Source organism: Lipomyces oligophaga, assembly GCF_038497815.1.
Source record: "Lipomyces oligophaga strain CBS 7107 unplaced genomic scaffold V1516scaffold_6, whole genome shotgun sequence".
NCBI lineage: Eukaryota > Fungi > Ascomycota > Lipomycetes > Lipomycetales > Lipomycetaceae > Lipomyces > [Lipomyces] oligophaga.
In genome coordinates this window covers 1,112,778-1,129,931 of record NW_027117790.1, presented here as the reverse complement: position 1 = coordinate 1,129,931, position 17,154 = coordinate 1,112,778, and the positions used below count along the sequence as shown (strand labels likewise).

The window sequence follows — 17,154 nt, the reverse complement described above, 5'->3', positions numbered from 1 at the left end:
AACGAGTCATCTCCATGATTCCTGTTCTCCCGAGACCCCTGTGCCGATCTTGTTCATACAATAATCTCGTTCTTGTTCTGGGGATTGTCAATCTGATCAAGAAAGGCTTCGCCTTGGCCGAGACTGCGCTGAACACAGTTTTCAAGCACGGAAATCAGCTCGTCCATGAGTTCCCACCGACTACCGTGGAGTGCGGAAATAACCCATTTTAGCAGTCCCACGACCCGATTGCCGTTCACGACAGCCTCGAGCTCCTCGGGCGTCCGCAGGGCACTCATCCGCTCCAGGAACACTCGTCCAGATTCTGCTGCAATAGCCCACTCGTGTTGCTTCCAGTAGTCACTCACAGCGTTGCCGCCGTCCGCTCGGGATCTGGACGAGGTGGCAGTGGTGGTGCTAATGCTACTATTGCTCCCACCAACGCCAGAGCCTGCTGCGGTGAGGTCGCTATTGCCACCGTTCTGAGAACCACCTTTCTGCGATGCGACGCCTCGATTCGCCAACATAGTCGACTCGGGACCGTTGCGACAATAAGCATAAGCCCAATAGACCAATGCACAATCCACAATCATATGTGGACGGTGCACAAACACGTCGTCACTCATCAAATACCCCGTAGCGTGGGTGCCCGATTTCGGCGTCGTTGACCCTGATGACATAAAACTCTGCACTAACATTTCGTCTCCACATATAAATGTTTGATACAGAGCTCTAAGTGAATGAAATGCCGCAACCGACGCTCCTCGTGTGTGTGCCCAGTCGTAGATCCGACTTTTCGCCGTGTGGAAGTCCTGCTTTAGCGTAGACCGACCCAGCAATCTTGAGTCTCCACAGAATGCATGCAAGTCATAGCGGGAAACATGAATTGACACCTTGGCAACATGATGTAAAAACAAAAACATTGGAATCATACTGTAGCTCGGAGACTCGTCTTCGGCCGATAGCGCAGCCACGGCAGCGGCCTTCTTGTCATCGCGACGTTTCTGAAGCTTATAGTCATCAATCCAGAAGTCGTAGGCCGCCCCAATAGTTGGTACCCACGAATCACGAAATGCACCTCCCCAACCAATAGAAGACATTTGCCGCACCTGTTCGACCATCTTCACAGATAGAGACATTAGACCACAGATTAAGGCCAGTCTCCCCAGACCATCGACCTCAACCGATTGCTGATTTAAAATCATCTTGAGTCCACCCAAAAAGGAGAGCACCGGTGGCTTATCGATTAGCAGTTGTCGACCGTCATCTACTGAATCCCAAATTGCATCGTCGCACGGTAGAGACAACCGCATCTCATGTGCATCCATTAGTAGGCTGTGTCCAAACATGACTGAATGCAGTACATCCAAAATAAAAGCCATAATCACCGCACGCTTAATTGACTCCGCCTCCACCCAACGTTTCCAGCTGGTACCGTCGGCATCTGGCGATAGTGCTACTGCGGGAGCTCGAAGTGTCGATCCCCGTCGTATCAGCTGCAAGGTAGCTCCATGATGAATATGTGCTCTTGCGTGCAGTTTCCGATTGGAGAGCAACTTTTCGTAGACCTCAAGAAGCAATAAACTTTGTAGAACCCAAATGTGCGTTGGTGGCTGGAAATCCGGAGAACCAAAAATTATCCATCGTAATGGCTCTGCTATTTTAAGGCCTAGAGAATTCATATTTCCATATGCGTAACCAATAGCCAACATCGACAATAGCAAGGCAGGCGGAGTATTATCGACTTGGAACGATCGTCGATGGAGAATTGGGAACTGTGGGTGTAGCTTCTGCCAAAACAAGTCCAAACTCATCTTGATCGTATCCAAGGTAAACATCGGATCGTTAACGAGCTGAGGAATTACGTCAATTAGTTTTTGACGCACCGTATCTGTCACTGCCTCACCGTGCGGGAACTCAGGTGGACTGGTGAGTCGCGAAAAATCAATTATAGGAGCTTCCAAAAACGAGTTGAAATCTGAGCTGACGTAGTCGCTGCGCAACATACCGTCCGAAAATAGCCAATCAATCAGATCTGTGGATGGTTCAATAACTGAATCATGCGGATTTGTAAACAAAGCTCGATATTCATCGGGCCGGATTGACGTAGGTAGATGATCCTCAGTTGGATGTGGAACAGTCGTGCTCTGTAACACAGAGCTCGTGGAATTACCAGTTTCCAGAGAGATATGATTAGATAGGTTTACTGTGGTCAACTCGGAAGATGCGTCTACTGACGAAGAGGACAAACCAGTGGCTATTGACTCTGCTCTGTCAGAACCAGGTGTCAGAGACACTGCAGGGAACCTGTATGTGTCTGATTGAATGGTACTCATTTCTCTTGAACGATCGTTGCGGACATTTGACAGATTGGCAACTTTGATGTCTCTCTCCAAATTAGACCCTTCTGGTCCATAATAGGGAAATCTGGTAGTTGCCTCCAAGCTCTCGATTGACATTTGCCTTGATCCCAGATCTCTGGAATCAAGCATCCTTGTGTTTCGATAGTGTGATTCTTCGGCCAAAATTCTTCGTCGATTATGTCTTTCCACATGTCTAATTCGCAGATCCTCACGCACAAAGAATTTAGAACATCCTGGCCAGTCACAATTATATATTCGTTTGGGAGCGTCTGCGCAAATGTGAGAAACTGGCTTTGAAGAAAACAGAATGGACATATAACTTACGATTTAATTGGTGCCGGCCCAAATGTTCGAGACGGGTGAAAGATTTGTCGCATCCTGGATTGTTGCACACAAATGCTTTGGCCAGGCCTTTTCTGGATTTTGCTTTCTTTCGTTTTCTGGTCGGCTTGTCGTCAGTAGTAGAAATCTCCGTCGAATCCTGGTTTGAAACATTGTTCATTTGACCTGAGGGACTATTCAAGTTCAAACTGGAGTTATTGTGCAAAGGTCTTGAATTTAATTCCAAAGACTGAGCTTGTACTTGTGAGGTTTCTTGGTCGAGCATCATGGTGAACTAGCGGAGTACCGTTGTCTGCTGATTGCCCTCAAAATGCGGGTCCAAAAGAGTGTTCGTCCGTTCACAGATCCACGCTCGACCGAGCGAGAGTCCACAAAAGACGAGTCCAATAAAGATGGTCTAAAAAACAGAAATGGCTATTTTATTTTATTATTGTATTTTTTGCCGAACTTCTTGACTCCACCTATTATCACTGAAACTTGAACGAACAATTTTGCCGCTGCTGAGGGCAAACGATGAACCCCGCCGCTGCGGCCCTTGAAACTAGACCCTCAAACCCCACACAAATTATTGTAAGCGTAAGGAGAATTTAGTAATGGAGGAGTTCGTTCATGTTAGTGGATTTCTAGCAAATGTTTAGCTGTGAAGATACGTCCTCTCTGAAGTAGAGAGATGGCTTAGTGTGAAATCAAGGTGATCTCACGGATCTGCCAAATTAATATTGTATAGGACGATTATAATTGATTTTTGCGATCACTGTTAACCAAATCTGAGCATAGTGCTATCAAGCAGCGAACTTGAAAATTTGAATTTCCCTGCATTCACAACCTGTCGAATGGCAAATAAACTGACTGGAGATTCGTTGCAAGTGATTCGACGTAGACAAGTGGAACCATTAACAGTTGATAGAATTGGATATCAGACTGTCTGCGCAAACTTGCTCTATATAGTCCGCTTGGAAGGCGCACCTAGCAACTACCAATGATTTCTCAGGTTTTCGCATCTATAGTTCATATATACATGTTCGCTATATCAATTCTTTCAGTCGCTTTCTTAATTCTGAATAGCTCGCACAATTGGTCAATATCTACCTGAAATCCTTAAAAGCTGCATGTCCTGCCGCCAGAACAATCACTCAACAAACACCTAACCCGACTAATTAGCTCGTGCAATTCGGTTCGGCCGAGACGCCCAGAAAAAGCGTTGATTTCACAAATTTCACATATTTGTTCATGTTTGTTCCAAGATGATCGAATATAAGGGACAAGTCTTGTCTTGTTGGGTTGCGTTATTATTTTAAGGTGCCTTTTTGTCTTTTGAAGTACTTTGACGGCTAGTGAGTCTGGAATCGAAAGTGTTCACAATGGAAGAATCTGATTTTGTATACAAATATGGTCCCGTGGATGTTGAATGGATTACTCCTCCAGAGAGCAATCGCCTAGTGATCCGACCATATGCCCTAAATTACTTTTACCAAGGAAAGCTGCATAGAATGAGAGGTGAGCATGGTTCGGCTGTGTTCGAACTTTTTTTTGACCTGCTGTATGTCGGCATTGTGTCGACGATTGCAGAAGCTGCCATAGAGGAGGCTACGGGAGCGGCTATTGGCCGCTACATTCTTCTTTTCATGCCTGCCTGGTTGATATGGACAGACATGCGAGATTTTATGAATTATTACTATAATAATGACATCACGCAGAAGCTCTACGTGTTGTGGATCATGGTTCTGCTGGTGGTATATGCCAACAACGCCAGCTCGATTCTGGACTCTAAGCAGCAAGCTGGTCTTGTGGTGGGCTGTTACATTCTTGCACGGTTTTCTGCAGGTACAATTTTGTTTGTCTACACTTTTTTTGTGAAGGAGCACCGTCCACAGATGCGTTATTTTTGTTTGTTTGCAAGTGTTGGATTGCTGATCATGGGTTTCATTATCATCGCTCCTCTACACGGTAAAATTGCAATAGCCTCGGTCTGCTATGCTTATGATTTGGTTGTATTTTCGATAGCTTATCATCCGTGGTTTAAAAAATTGATTGGCGCTAGCTATTCGACCGCTGTGAACATCGAGCATGAGGTCGATCGTCACGGTGCGTTTGTGGTCATCGCTCTTGGCGAGTTTCTGTATGTGATTGTGTCGTCAACACCGGCTGCTACAGGACTAAATGAGCGGACCGCACGAGCAATTTGTATATTGGTGACTGCTTATTGTTTGTCGTGGTTTTACTTTCGCGGAGAAGGTTCGAAGAAAGCGGTTCATGCTCTGCGGAGAAATGTGACCACTGCATACAGCTTTGTGTTTCTTCATATTCCACTTGTACTCTCTTTAGTTTTAGCAGCAGACGCTAGCGGTGCACTTGTACGGTCGCACGAGTTGTATCCGTTTACTGAGAGTGCGGAAGCTACAGAGTCTAGCGAGGACACGGAACCTGTCGCGGCGTATTACTCCACTAAGCGCCGTCGCTTGCTGTTTGCGCGGGCTGAGAGCGAATCTGAAAGCGAGGAGACCCGATCAGACTATCTCCACTCAGTTGAAATTATTTATGGGTCATGTCTCGCGATTGCCCTGTTTTGTCTAACTGCAATGGCACTGTGTGACAAAAGCTTGGATCCACCTAAATCTCGCAAGATTCCACTCTCAATCGCCTTGGGCATGCGGGTAGCAGTAGCAGGGACGGTTTTTGGAATGGCTTTTTCCAGGATGAAGATCACGCTATATGTTGGACTGGTTGCGCTGTTGATAACGTTGCAGCTGGTGTTTGAGAATTATGCAGAGTTGCCGCGACGTAGTTCAAACTCAGAGTCAATCAAGAATTCTGGAAATTCTGACACTGCTGGCATTCCTGACGGTGATTACGAAAAATCAAATCAAACTAGTCAAACCAGTGATACAAATCATGCGGATCGAGTTCAGCCAGAACAAATTGTAGAGGAGTTATGACGGCGTTATTTTTGTCTTGATTATTTCATGCTAAACCTGCTCAAAGATATTCTTATTATTGTTTCTCTAAGTTTGAACCCAATTACTCCGAGACTTCTCCTAAAATAACCATTCCCATACATCTATCACTTCAAACTCAACGCTTTACGTCGTCATGCATTTCTTGTACTAAAACCGCCAGTTGTATCCACTTGCGATGAATATCGGAGGCTTCCAAAACTATCCCCAGTATTAGTTTCGTAACCGATGACAACCAAGTGAGAGACAACAAACACATACTATATGAATAGACAACCACGAGATCCTCGTCCTGCCCTTCCGCGGCACCGCTTAACTGTAGAGTTCTGAAATTATTCACCCTGCTGATTGCAGATCTACAACAATCTTCTGTACTCTCGTTGTCGTCGGAAAGGGGTCTGCCCATTCTAAAAGATAAGGATATCACTGAATATTGTTAAACCTTTGACATCGAAGATTGAAATTTTAATATTGAAAAATTGCACTTACAACGAAATAACAGAAATAAACTGTTATTTAATTTTGAAACTTGAAGTGTTAGTGAGAATAAAGATATATTGGTTGAACTCACTCTCCACGCTCGCGAAGGCAAATACATCGGTTTGGCTTTGCGATTCGCCCATTCTATGTAAAGCCATCTATTTAGTCAGCTCCTTGTCTCTACAACCCTCAGAAAATACTCACATTTATCACATGTAATGAGTCGAGAATATCCCGAGTACGCGTAATCATGGCTTCATATTTCTCTGACGCGAACGGATATTTTGAACCAAATTCCTTTGATGCTTGCTTCACAAGTGGGCTGATGGCAAACAACGATTTTATCAGCAACGCGTCGTCGAACACATCAACTTTCGGACGACTGACTTCAGAATATGTTTGTGCAGCACTGTGATATTCCAACTCCGTTTCTTGCTCGACATCGATGATCGCAGAGGTCTGAGTACCGGATCCAAACCGATTCTTGCGGATCGTTAATCCCATTCTATTCCATAGCGCAGCCAATTGAGTTCGAAGCTCAGTCTTTGCACTGTTTGGTAAACTGTACCAGTCAGTAGCTGATTTGCTATGTGAATAAAATTAACATACATATACAGGGTGACAAACAGACCCCACAGAACACCCAAAGACACAGCCAAGATGCGATGAACTGATTGTTAATACACATTCTAACTTTGATTCAAATTTAAATACTCACAAGCAATTTCACCGACAAACGGAACAGTGGCTCCTTCATCTTCATACTCGTCCTCATCCTCGTCGTAATCGTCCATAGACAAGCTGTACGAATAGAAGGCAGTTAAGTTGAATGTAAGAAGAATGAATCTGGGAAAGTCAGCCTCTGCCTTAACTTGAAATACGATCAGCTCACCTCCCAAATGCTGAGTTCGGCTTTCCGGTCAGAATAATTCCAAAACAGAATATTGATATCAGAAATCCAATCATAGGAAGTAATACTTCATTGGCGGGAGCCAATTTCCATCTAACCAGTCAACAACTATTACAGCGTTCTGATCAAATATACTCACGCAAGATACGCTAGTGTCGTCCCAATAAAAGTTCCCAAAATTCTATTCAGGTTAGTAATATTCTTAAACGATCTCGAATCCATACCTATAAAACGAGGTTGTAAGAGTTCCGCCAATAGATACGTTCATTACAATTACAAAAGAAACCAGTCCCCATTCCATTCGATAATGCTGGAAAAAATGACGTGTTAATGGGATATACGCAGGTAACGTAAACATCATTGCACCAATGCCGACTTTGGCTCCATACAACACATCCGATCGCTGGAGAACTTCAAGGACCATCGACACTGACATAGACTTGAGGATCGAAAGATTCCAGACCAAGCTCAGTCGGCTTAGGGAATGCCATGTTTGATCTAAAAATACTGCGACCAAATTCCGCCAAGCAGTCGCCCACTTCCAACTCGGCAGTCGCGGGGTTGCGAGATACTCTTCGTACTGTTCAACAGCCGAAATAAGTGCGATCAAACTCGACGTGCAGGAAACCATTGTCGACGAAAACTCGTCACATATTGCAATGACCTCTTCGGAAGAAGTTGCTAGTTCGATGTGATTACTCTCGATGGAATCTTTGAACTTATCCATTTCAAGCATTTCGTGCAGCGTAGACTTTCGTAAAATCGAAAATACTTCCTGCGCCTACAAATATTATTATGATATCGCAAAATGCGGAAAAATAGCATACCTTTACTAAATCTGTGCGCTGGTTCTCAAATGAAGTGACCTGCTCACCATCAAGCCATGGAAGAAGTACATCACTAATCAGAGAATAATATCGATCCAGCTTGGTTTCCTATTCAATTAGTATAAGAGCATCCGAAAGAGATCTTCATACTGACCATCGACAAGCCAAACTTGCAGACATAGATACCAAACAGCTGATTCAAATAACTAGGATTCGAAGATCCCAGTAATTGCAATTTCAATTGATAAAAGCACTTCATCGAGCCTATGGATTGCATCAACTCTTCCAGTAGTCGAGTAATCTCTAAATGAATAGAATATTCCTGTGAACGGCCAAAAACGTAAAACTCAAACTTAGATTCATGCAAAATACTGTCTAACGAGCGGTGAGCCTGTTCAGTAGCTTTAAAAGTAGCCTGAAATTCTGTTGATAGAAGGTCATTACTATGTAAAAAGCTATCGACAATTGATTTGGACTGGAAGTTAATAATACAGCACTAACTGGATAAAAGAAACATACTGATTTCACGTAGTTTAAGAGAAGAGATGAATACGTTTGTCTAGAAAATCAGTTTCTAGCTTATATACAGTCGACTGCCACAATATTGACTCACCCTAGTCGATCTTTAGCCATAGTAGGACTGACAACAAAACAAGTACAGGTTGCTATTAATATACCGCTGTTGACAATTAATGAGATACGGATTAACTTGGCGAAAGAGAGTAAGCCGGCTTGGATTGAGCCCTCTCTGATCAAGATGGAAGCAAATGAAACAGAGGCCAGAGAGCACGCCGTGCTAAAACTCTGCCGGCCGACTTTTTGTTTAATATATCCAATTGACCCAAGACCACCGGCGCCAAATACAACCAAGACAACTATATGACCTATAGAAAGCATTCCAGAACGGCCAAAAGCTTGTGCTGTAAGCATACTCAAAGTCGATAGAATGGCGCTATAGGTCAGTGCTAGTTCTGCATATATAGCTGCCTCTATCATACTTCCAACTGTTCTTGCAGCATGGAAGTAGACGGTAGCTGTAGCGGCTAGATGTTTACCGTCGCTGAGTCCGATGAGGTGCGAGAGAGAGCTGTTGAAAACCAGCAGGGAGGCGATTAGATACGCTAGTGCACACTTTAATGGACCAGTGACCGAAGGAGTAGAAATGCTACTTACTGCACAGATACAGTAAGAATTTATTCTTCGAATCACCGTTCGAACGAGACGCAGGTGGATAACCGCAGGTCTGAACGTGGCATTATTGTCATTTCCAGTAGCATTTTCATTTAAGAGCAACGCTGAGGTGTTTTCCGCCACGGTGTTCGACTGGCCGTAAGTTGACAATCGATGCGACGCAAGAGAACTCGAAGACTGGTTTTGAGATGCGAGACTAAATGTGGACGAATACAAGATTCCCGAATCACTGTGCTGTGAAGATACGGACCGCGACCTGACCAGAGATGGAGGATTGAAAACAGCGTTGGATGAGTTTCGGCGGGTTTGCATGAGAGTGTCAGCGTTACTGGAAGGAATTCCTGGAGTAACTGTCAATCGGTCATTTGAACTGTAATCCATATGAACGAGCTGAATAACCCAGAATAAAAGCTATCGAGAGATAAATGTATCCTAAAAACAGCAGAACTATTCTAATCAAGTCAATGAGAGCCCCAAATCCCTCCCTTTCAGACTTGTGGAGGTACAATAAGCAGCACTTCTTTTCGCCAGAAAATGGCAATACCTATTGCGCTGTATCAGCCGAAACAGTTACAAACAAATGAACTGTACTCCGGACTATCTCGAATTGCCCCTCAAGCTCAGATCAGCGCCCGGCAGTATGTACTAACTTGACCGACGTCACAGTATATCACGTGATCCAGAAACGGTGCTCTCGCGAGGAAGTTCTCTCATATTGAAACTACCTAGACATTTCATTGATTTTCAGAAAATTTAGCATACTTTGGCGGATTTCACTCGGAGCAATCAATTGAGTTATGCCAAAGTCTGGCTTATCTCGGAATGGCCCGACTGTTGTGTCGACAGTAGGGTCAGATGTGGGTGTAAGAGCGATTTATGACGCGACCAAGATCGCTCTGTCGTCTGGCATACTGCTTGTTTTCCCTGTCGCAACGCTGGCATACAAAAATGTTCTCGCAGAGGAGCCAGAAAATACGTTATCTCTAGGGTTGTTATTTGCTGTAGCGATCCAATTCAGCACGATATACCTTGTCTCAGCGCAAGGCTTGCCGCCTAAATCATCGTTGTCAACATCATTGAAGAAGAAGAGAGACGGCCAACAAAGTCCTCTGACGAACACCATTCTCGCGCTGGTTCTTACAGGACTGTTGGTTCCCTTTGTGCATGTTCTGTATGTCTTATTTGGCGCCCCAGTTACAGTTGCGGTAACTTCAACAACTTTACTTTCTGCACATACTGCGGTTCTGGCACTCTTTCCTCTCTTGTGCACTGTTCCACTTGACATCAATTCCTGGCTACAAATCCTCGGGCTCAAAGGTCCTTGGACCCCATTCTACACGGCATCGCTGGGGACTCTCTTAGGTGCATGGCTGGGAGCGGTTCCGATCCCGCTAGACTGGGATCGATCCTGGCAGCGTTGGCCAGTGACAATTATTGTGGGTGCTTACGCAGGAAACTTTCTTGGAGCTCTTGCTGGCTCGATGATATCCCCGCCAGAACGAAAAGTGAAAGGGCAGTGATAGATTAGTTCATATATGTACAAATTGCAATATCCTAAAGAATAAAAGTATTATTTTATCCCAAAAGATCAACAGATGCCTCTTCATCTTTCTCAAGTGCGTTTATCACCTCCTTAACGTCAGTCCGTAATCTCACTTCGTGCATTGTCTTATGAATAACAAATGGTGACCAGAACTTTGCAGGACCTCTAAACCAGTCGTTTGACCAGTAAACTACTGCCTCTTCCTCCGGCTTCAGCGCAAATCTTCGCGGAGTACCGTTTTCGGTCACCTGAGGTTTCGTCAACTTCGACAAATCGGTTGGCTGCTTATACAAATACTCAAGTGCATTTGCTAGATCCGACACTGCTTCAAACGTTAACGCGTGTCGTTTTGGGAATCTTTCACGCAGCCATTCCTTTTTGATTTCCTTGTTCTCCTCGTACAATCTCTCGCGCTTCCTTCGTAGTTCAAGCATGTAATGGCGTAGTGCTGTCTCAGACGTCTTGTCTGGCAGCCGGGCTACACATAACACCGACCAGTCGTGTAATCGATTGATCGATGGAACCTTTTTTGGAGATAATTGACTTTTGAGTAGTTTCTCCTATAGTTCCATTGTATCAGTACACATCTATTTAAAATTTATTCACATAAGCTGAAACCAACCGTCACTTCGTTCTCGTAATGAACAATAACTGGACCCTGTCGATGACGAATCAAATAAACCAACCCCTCGCTATCCACCAGTTGCCTCAAAATCCTGTTTGTCGATCGCATTTTTGTGTTTTTGTTCTGTCCACTTAAATAAATATTAATTCGTCAATTTAGATTTGCGAATCATGTCCATTGGACCCGAAATTTTATCCAGACCAAACATATTCAGCTCGTTCAGGGTAATTAATCACGTGTATTCATTTTGTCTTGCAATATCGCCTCTAAGCTACAGTTGTCTAAACACACTAAATCCATAAATTAATCAAATACAATAAAACAAACAATAAGTAAATGAAAACTCAAGCAAAGTCTTCTAAATGCAATTCCAATTCAACTCAAAATCCAGAAGTCTCACATTAAACATTTCTTTAGAATCCAAATGGATTTTCCGGTGCTTAACAAAAAAACGTTAGTCTATCATGAAATACATCAGTTCGATCACTAAAAATTATACTTACTTGCAGCTGCCAAATTGGCTTGTCGCTTGCCCGTCGGCTCTGGCACTAAAGGCGCCTTCAGCCCAAAACTAACTTTTGGTGGTGGACCCGTCTTCGTCGGCACGAGCGGTTTCATGACCTCTCCGCTCATACCTGGGCCATTGCCAAATCCAAATCCAGTTGGCTGCACCTGTAATGCTGATATTGAGGTTGCAGGATTATATGTCGGCTGTGGCTGCAAAGCTCCTCCAAAACCCGTCTGCACTTGAGCGATTCCAAACTGCGACTGTGGAACAAACGGCCGTGTAGGTTGTGCAGTCAAATATCCTGGTATTTGTTGCTGCTGCGGCATCCCTGTGAATCCTGGTTGGATCGCAATATAGCCTGTCGGTTGAGTCACAAATCCAGACAAAATCCCGTCATTTCCAATCACTCGCGTTTGTGGTGGTGGTGGAATCGCAGAATGGAACTGCGATTGTGGCGGCGGCGGAGCAGGACGATGAACTCCCATGAACATCTGCTGCTGTGGTTGCGATTGTGGTTGGGCCGCCTGTATGTATACCGCATTCATCGCCATCGGCTGCGGTGTACCTGCTTGCGCTGGCGAGGCCATTATTACTCCCGTCGGTTGCGGTTGCGGTTGTTGGAAAATCACCTTGGGCTGTAGAGCAACATATTGTGTCTGAGCCTGGGCTGGATACCCTGTAGCAGCAGATGTAAGTGGAGCTGAGATTACCGAAGTAGTCACCACAGGGGTAACTGGCTCAGCTTGGGGTGCTGGGGAAGGAACCAAAGGAGTCATAATATCCTTTAACGTACCCGTCAACTGTGGAGCGGGCGACGCTGTAGGCTTTGCTGGTGACGACGGCGCGGAGTCAAGTATCGACTTAGACGGACGCGATTCGTCACTGCCATTAAGCAATTTTGCATCGACCGTTGTCGTCGAGGTAACTGCAGGCGCAGGCCGAGATTTGCGAGAACCATTCCTTGAGCCCGCATATAAACTATCTGAATCTGCATTCTCAGCATTTTCAGATTTACCTTTTTTGTATTTCTCATCAATGACCTTCGACACTCGGATAATATCACCCTCTTTCAATCCTAGCATCCGCATCACAGATGACGTAATATCTGGCAATACAGACTCGTCCATCTGATCTCTATCAAAATTGATTGCATATCGTTGACAGTTGTGATAGTCAACACCGCAATTAAGAAAAAATTCATACCAATCAAACTTCCCGTTTGCTGGCACAGGAATTTCTCTAGCACCTGAAGACGAAGATGTAGATACAATACCCATCGTAGGCGCCTTGTCCGCTTTCTGATGTCCTGCTGGCTTTGCATTATCTAGTGAAATTCCAGTCACTTGCTCTACATATTCTAAATCCTCGACCGACATTTTACCCGCAGAAACTGCAATCTTAACTCCGTTGAGTTTATGTAACTGGATCTTTCCATCCGAGCAGCCGACCAAAGCGGCTTCAACCTTGAAAGATCCTGTTCGGTCAGTCCACGTCCGAATCTTGGATGGATCAGGTTTTTGCTTTGACGAAGTTGAAGATGAAGGTGGTGGAGATCCAGAATCCCGAGTGCTGTGACGCTCCCGCGCCTTTCGCGATGACTTTGACCGACCAGATTTCACGGGTGATTCATCTTCATAGTTGGACATAGAACGGCTAGGCTTCTTTATGACTTCGATATAGCTACTTGGAACAACACCTTCCTCACCTGACAGAGCGCGGCGAATCATCCACCACTCATCACTTTTTTGGTCATCAAGGATAAACACGTCATCTCCTTCTCGGATAGTAACTTCATCGTCGCCCTGAGCATCAAAATCATATAGAGCCTTTCCATATTGTTGTCCATTAGGCACAGAAGCTGCAATCACTTCTCGCAATCCACTGGCACGTTGAGCGCCGACTAGCCCACCAATTGTGGAGATGATCTCTGCTGCGGTGTCCTTACCGCCAGCATGAAGGTCCAATGACATAGAAGGATGCTCAAACTCCAAAAAAACATGCTTCTTTTCTTGACTATAGTTCAATAGATTTGAAATCGACCATTGCTGAGGGGAAGAAGTAGCTCTCTCAGGTGAAAACAAAATGGACCCATTGCCAACTCCAAGTGTAGCCTTATACTTTTTCTTTCCATCAACCTCTTGAACATTCCAAGCAACAAAGTCAGAGCCTTTGGAGGGAGAATTTGGACCGCGTTTCGAGTCCGTTGACTGGGTAGAAACCGCTCTTGGTCGATGTGGAAGTCGAGGAGCTTCATCCTCCTCCTCATCATCATAATACTCGGGCTCTGGCTCACGATATCTGTTATACCGTTCACTCCGGGTCGGAGATTGTCTAATGGGTGGTAATTCCTTGTTTGTGTTGTATGACGAAGAGGAATGTTCAAGTTGAGGTCGAGAAGGCTGAGGAGGAGGAATGTCCTCCTCGACTTCCTGTACCGGACTCTGGGCGTACGAAACAGTCGGCGAAACAACTGATTGCTGATAAGCTGGCTGCTCATCAGCAGGAGGCGGGGGAGGAACATATTGGACTCCCGTGTCGCCGTCAGCCAAAAATTCGAGATAATTAAACGGCGCAAACCCAAACTCGTCGCGAACTCCAATCAAGACCCAGTCCGGATCCGAAGTGTCATACACGTCGAGAATTTCATGCTCCTTGATCGAAACTTCCTCGTCAGTCTGTCGATCATAATCGTACATTGCGCGAGCCTTCCCTGATACTTTCATCTATAATAGACGATTAGTCCAAATTCAGAACAGGTTAATCACAAAACACCCGAACAAACATACCGGCTCAACATAGTTGTTTGGAACCAGCCCGACAGGCTCATCCTCTTCCGATCCCACCATCCGCTTCTTCGCTTTCCACCAGTCATCCTCAGTGTTTTTATCGAGAATATAGAGAACATCTCCTTCGGCTAGTGAGAGTTCCTGAGCCGATTGGGCCGTGTATGGATATATTGCCACGCAGAGCGCGACAAACAAAGAAGGCATGGATATCGTCTGCTGTGCGCCGCGGAATCAGCAAGTAAACAACGTCAAGACAAGCTAGAGAAGGGTTCCCTAAAAGTATCAAATGCCTGTCAAATCCTATCAACTCTTCCAATCAGACGATAAATCGCACGACAAAAGTCCAAAATAGCAACGAATATTCAAAACTGCTCAGAAAGCGTTCTTCACATAAAGCGAGAATCGCTCACTTTTTGCTGTGTTTCCCAGGGAATTTTGGCTGTTCATGGGCGATCTAGAGACCTACAGAACCCTTATAAATGTCATGGTACCAGACGCTTTCTAGTCCTACGATGTCGAGCGGATTTCACTGTCTTTTTCTCGACTTATTTTAACATGGCAAATACTGGATAATTCATACTTGGAAGCTGTTGAAATTCTGGAGCTAGTGAGGAAATTAAATAAGTATGTCGAGGACACGATTATTTAAGCTTTCTGGACCCTTGAGTAGTCCTTCTAATATGCTTTCCATTCGGTCCAAGATACTACAGAATTTCTGCTTAAATATCGCCCGAGCTTATTCATTACCAGTAGTTCAGAACAAGCCTACTGAGTCGTCTATCGTTAATCCGTCGGTTTCACTTGATTCCACATTATCAAAGGCATTTAGTGTCATAAACTCTACGGTGACCGAACCGAGTAATGAGCTCTTGGCTACTGCATTCAAGCCGAGCAGTTTCATTCATCACTCTATGACCACGCCAACATATGCAACTTTCAAAATGCATACAAATCGGTTTCTCGTTACTGTTGGAGATATTGTCTCTTTGCCTTATCGCCTAAAAGATGTCAAAGTGGGTGACATTATCCGTTTAACTCAAGTTGAGTCGCTTGGATCGCGAGACTTCACTTTGAAAGGAACACCGTATCTCGAGCAGGATCAAGTCGTGGTGAAAGCACGGGTTGTCGAACACACTAAGCAGCCGATGTCTGTAAAAATAAAGACGAAGCGACGAAATCGCAGAGTTAAGCATATCACTAGCAAGCATCCATACACTGTATTAGTTGTTTCCGAAGTAGGATACAACTCGGCTTAAATACTTGGATCAATTTTTTCTTAACGTTTTCTTGATGTTCAGAATCATGTTACAGTCATCCTTAATTGCACAGGTACGCTTTGGTTCACCCGATCTTTGACCAAAAATTTTTTTATTAAAGCTGGTATAATACATGTAAATAGAGCAAATTTTAATACAAACTCCTGTATATATACAATTAATCTCCAAAGTAACTAAAGTGAAAATGCCATCTCGAGTAGATGTCAAAACATTCAAATAATAATACAACAAGTAAAACCTGCAAAGTACACTAAAACAAAAAACCGGAGCAGCAAATACCAAGAACATGCGTACTAAATACCGAAGCAGCAAGAAGCAGATAGTGCAGAAATAAAATAGATATGAATAATTGAATACTTATGAATAATTTTCTTATGAAAGATGAGGAATCGTACGATCAGGAGCGGTCATGAGCGCTCAGGGACACCAAGATAGTCCTCCTTGATAGTGCCACTAAACAATATTATTAAAACTCCAAATACTCAAACAAAAGCAAAACAAACTTACATTGCAAACATTTCACCAACATCAACACGAGTTCCAACAATTTTTAAACGAACGTGGCTTCCCTTCTCTATTTTCTGATCTTCCGACACAAAAGCGGGAGGATTCATACGTGGATCATATCGCATTCCTTCGGGTATTAACTATAGATCATTAGCTTACCAAATAAAGTTGCTCTGAGGTTCAAATACCTTTGTAGAAACAAATACGCTTAATGGGCCGACATCAGCAAAGAAACCGACCTAAAAATGAGCTTGGTTAACAAAAAATTCTTCCAGTTGTTAGCCTGCATTCTGTCATACATTATTCACACTCGTGACCACGGCATCTACCACTTCACCCTTTAATCAAGTTAGACATGTAACGAATAATTCAATTTGCCCAAAACTGCCTGTTTTTACCTTAAATGGTTTCCAAACAATGGCCCGATATTTGACGTCGAATTCTGCGCCTCCGCTGCCAGGAACTACACGCCCTTTATCGACCTCTATACGCATTCCATCCATCACGTAGATTATATATCCATATTCACCTGAACAAGTTCCTTCGACGTCCTGCAGTAGTTTTGACCTCAAGTACTGGTACATGGACGGGCCAAAATATGAGGGATGTAGAGTAATACTCAAAGACAAGTCTTTCTGTATGGACAAACAAATGCACCTCCGGTCAGTCTTGTATCAAATACAACCGCTGTCCGCGGTTCGCAAATCAACTTCGTCCTGAACTTACAATGAAAAACATCTTGCCACCAACGTCCTCGAACCAATTGGTGGTCCAAAACAAAGCAATGTTTTGTTCGATGAACTGAATTTCTGATCTTGAGCTGCGGCGATGTACACATAACGTTAGATTCGGGGACGGTGGC

The 17,154-nt window shown here is 44.3% G+C and overlaps 8 protein-coding genes across 8 annotated transcripts; 3 read left to right on the top strand and 5 right to left on the bottom strand.

Annotated features, from left to right (window-relative positions):
• Nucleotides 1-53: 53 nt before the first annotated feature.
• Nucleotides 54-2,844, bottom strand: V1516DRAFT_626950 (fungal-specific transcription factor domain-containing protein; the record flags this gene model as incomplete). Its single annotated transcript, XM_066919771.1, has 4 exons — nt 54-364; nt 473-2,243; nt 2,358-2,611; nt 2,667-2,844. 4 exons carry the CDS (start codon nt 2,842-2,844, stop codon nt 54-56), a joined length of 2,514 nt encoding a protein of 837 aa, XP_066776421.1.
• A 1,201-nt stretch (nt 2,845-4,045) lies between these two features.
• On the top strand, nt 4,046-5,620 carry V1516DRAFT_627336 (uncharacterized protein; the record flags this gene model as incomplete). The annotated part of the gene is made up of 2 exons (XM_066919786.1): nt 4,046-5,088; nt 5,179-5,620. 2 exons carry the CDS (start codon nt 4,046-4,048, stop codon nt 5,618-5,620), a joined length of 1,485 nt encoding a protein of 494 aa, XP_066776420.1.
• On the bottom strand, nt 5,565-9,712 carry V1516DRAFT_679170 (Fusaric acid resistance protein-like-domain-containing protein). The gene is made up of 14 exons (XM_066922868.1): nt 8,469-9,712; nt 8,375-8,414; nt 8,010-8,330; nt 7,856-7,963; nt 7,253-7,809; nt 7,168-7,209; nt 7,011-7,121; nt 6,837-6,964; nt 6,728-6,788; nt 6,323-6,680; nt 6,210-6,276; nt 6,128-6,166; nt 5,900-6,064; nt 5,565-5,839 (listed from the first exon to the last, which is right to left on the bottom strand). The coding sequence occupies exons 1-14, from the start codon at nt 9,425-9,427 to the stop codon at nt 5,757-5,759; spliced, it is 3,039 nt and encodes a 1,012-aa protein (XP_066776419.1). The 5' UTR covers nt 9,428-9,712; the 3' UTR covers nt 5,565-5,756.
• Nucleotides 9,713-9,793: 81 nt separating this feature from the next.
• Nucleotides 9,794-10,691, top strand: V1516DRAFT_679164 (glycosylphosphatidylinositol anchor biosynthesis protein 11). The gene has a single exon (XM_066922867.1). The coding sequence runs from the start codon at nt 9,844-9,846 to the stop codon at nt 10,564-10,566; it is 723 nt and encodes a 240-aa protein (XP_066776418.1). The 5' UTR covers nt 9,794-9,843; the 3' UTR covers nt 10,567-10,691.
• On the bottom strand, nt 10,594-11,412 carry V1516DRAFT_492767 (uncharacterized protein). The gene is made up of 2 exons (XM_066919106.1): nt 11,212-11,412; nt 10,594-11,149 (listed from the first exon to the last, which is right to left on the bottom strand). Exons 1-2 carry the CDS (start codon nt 11,320-11,322, stop codon nt 10,622-10,624), a joined length of 639 nt encoding a protein of 212 aa, XP_066776417.1. The 5' UTR covers nt 11,323-11,412; the 3' UTR covers nt 10,594-10,621.
• A 215-nt stretch (nt 11,413-11,627) lies between these two features.
• V1516DRAFT_665697 (uncharacterized protein) lies at nt 11,628-14,712 on the bottom strand (the record flags this gene model as incomplete). The annotated part of the gene is made up of 3 exons (XM_066920696.1): nt 11,628-11,653; nt 11,718-14,445; nt 14,509-14,712. The coding sequence occupies 3 exons, from the start codon at nt 14,710-14,712 to the stop codon at nt 11,628-11,630; spliced, it is 2,958 nt and encodes a 985-aa protein (XP_066776416.1).
• Nucleotides 14,713-15,020: 308 nt separating this feature from the next.
• On the top strand, nt 15,021-15,946 carry V1516DRAFT_679159 (mitochondrial 54S ribosomal protein bL21m). The gene has a single exon (XM_066922866.1). It carries the CDS (start codon nt 15,135-15,137, stop codon nt 15,762-15,764), a length of 630 nt encoding a protein of 209 aa, XP_066776415.1. The 5' UTR covers nt 15,021-15,134; the 3' UTR covers nt 15,765-15,946.
• On the bottom strand, nt 15,864-17,100 carry V1516DRAFT_679152 (RNA polymerase Rpb7). Its single transcript, XM_066922865.1, has 6 exons — nt 17,019-17,100; nt 16,691-16,927; nt 16,592-16,630; nt 16,481-16,531; nt 16,293-16,432; nt 15,864-16,238 (listed from the first exon to the last, which is right to left on the bottom strand). Exons 1-6 carry the CDS (start codon nt 17,028-17,030, stop codon nt 16,193-16,195), a joined length of 525 nt encoding a protein of 174 aa, XP_066776414.1. The 5' UTR covers nt 17,031-17,100; the 3' UTR covers nt 15,864-16,192.
• Nucleotides 17,101-17,154: the final 54 nt, after the last annotated feature.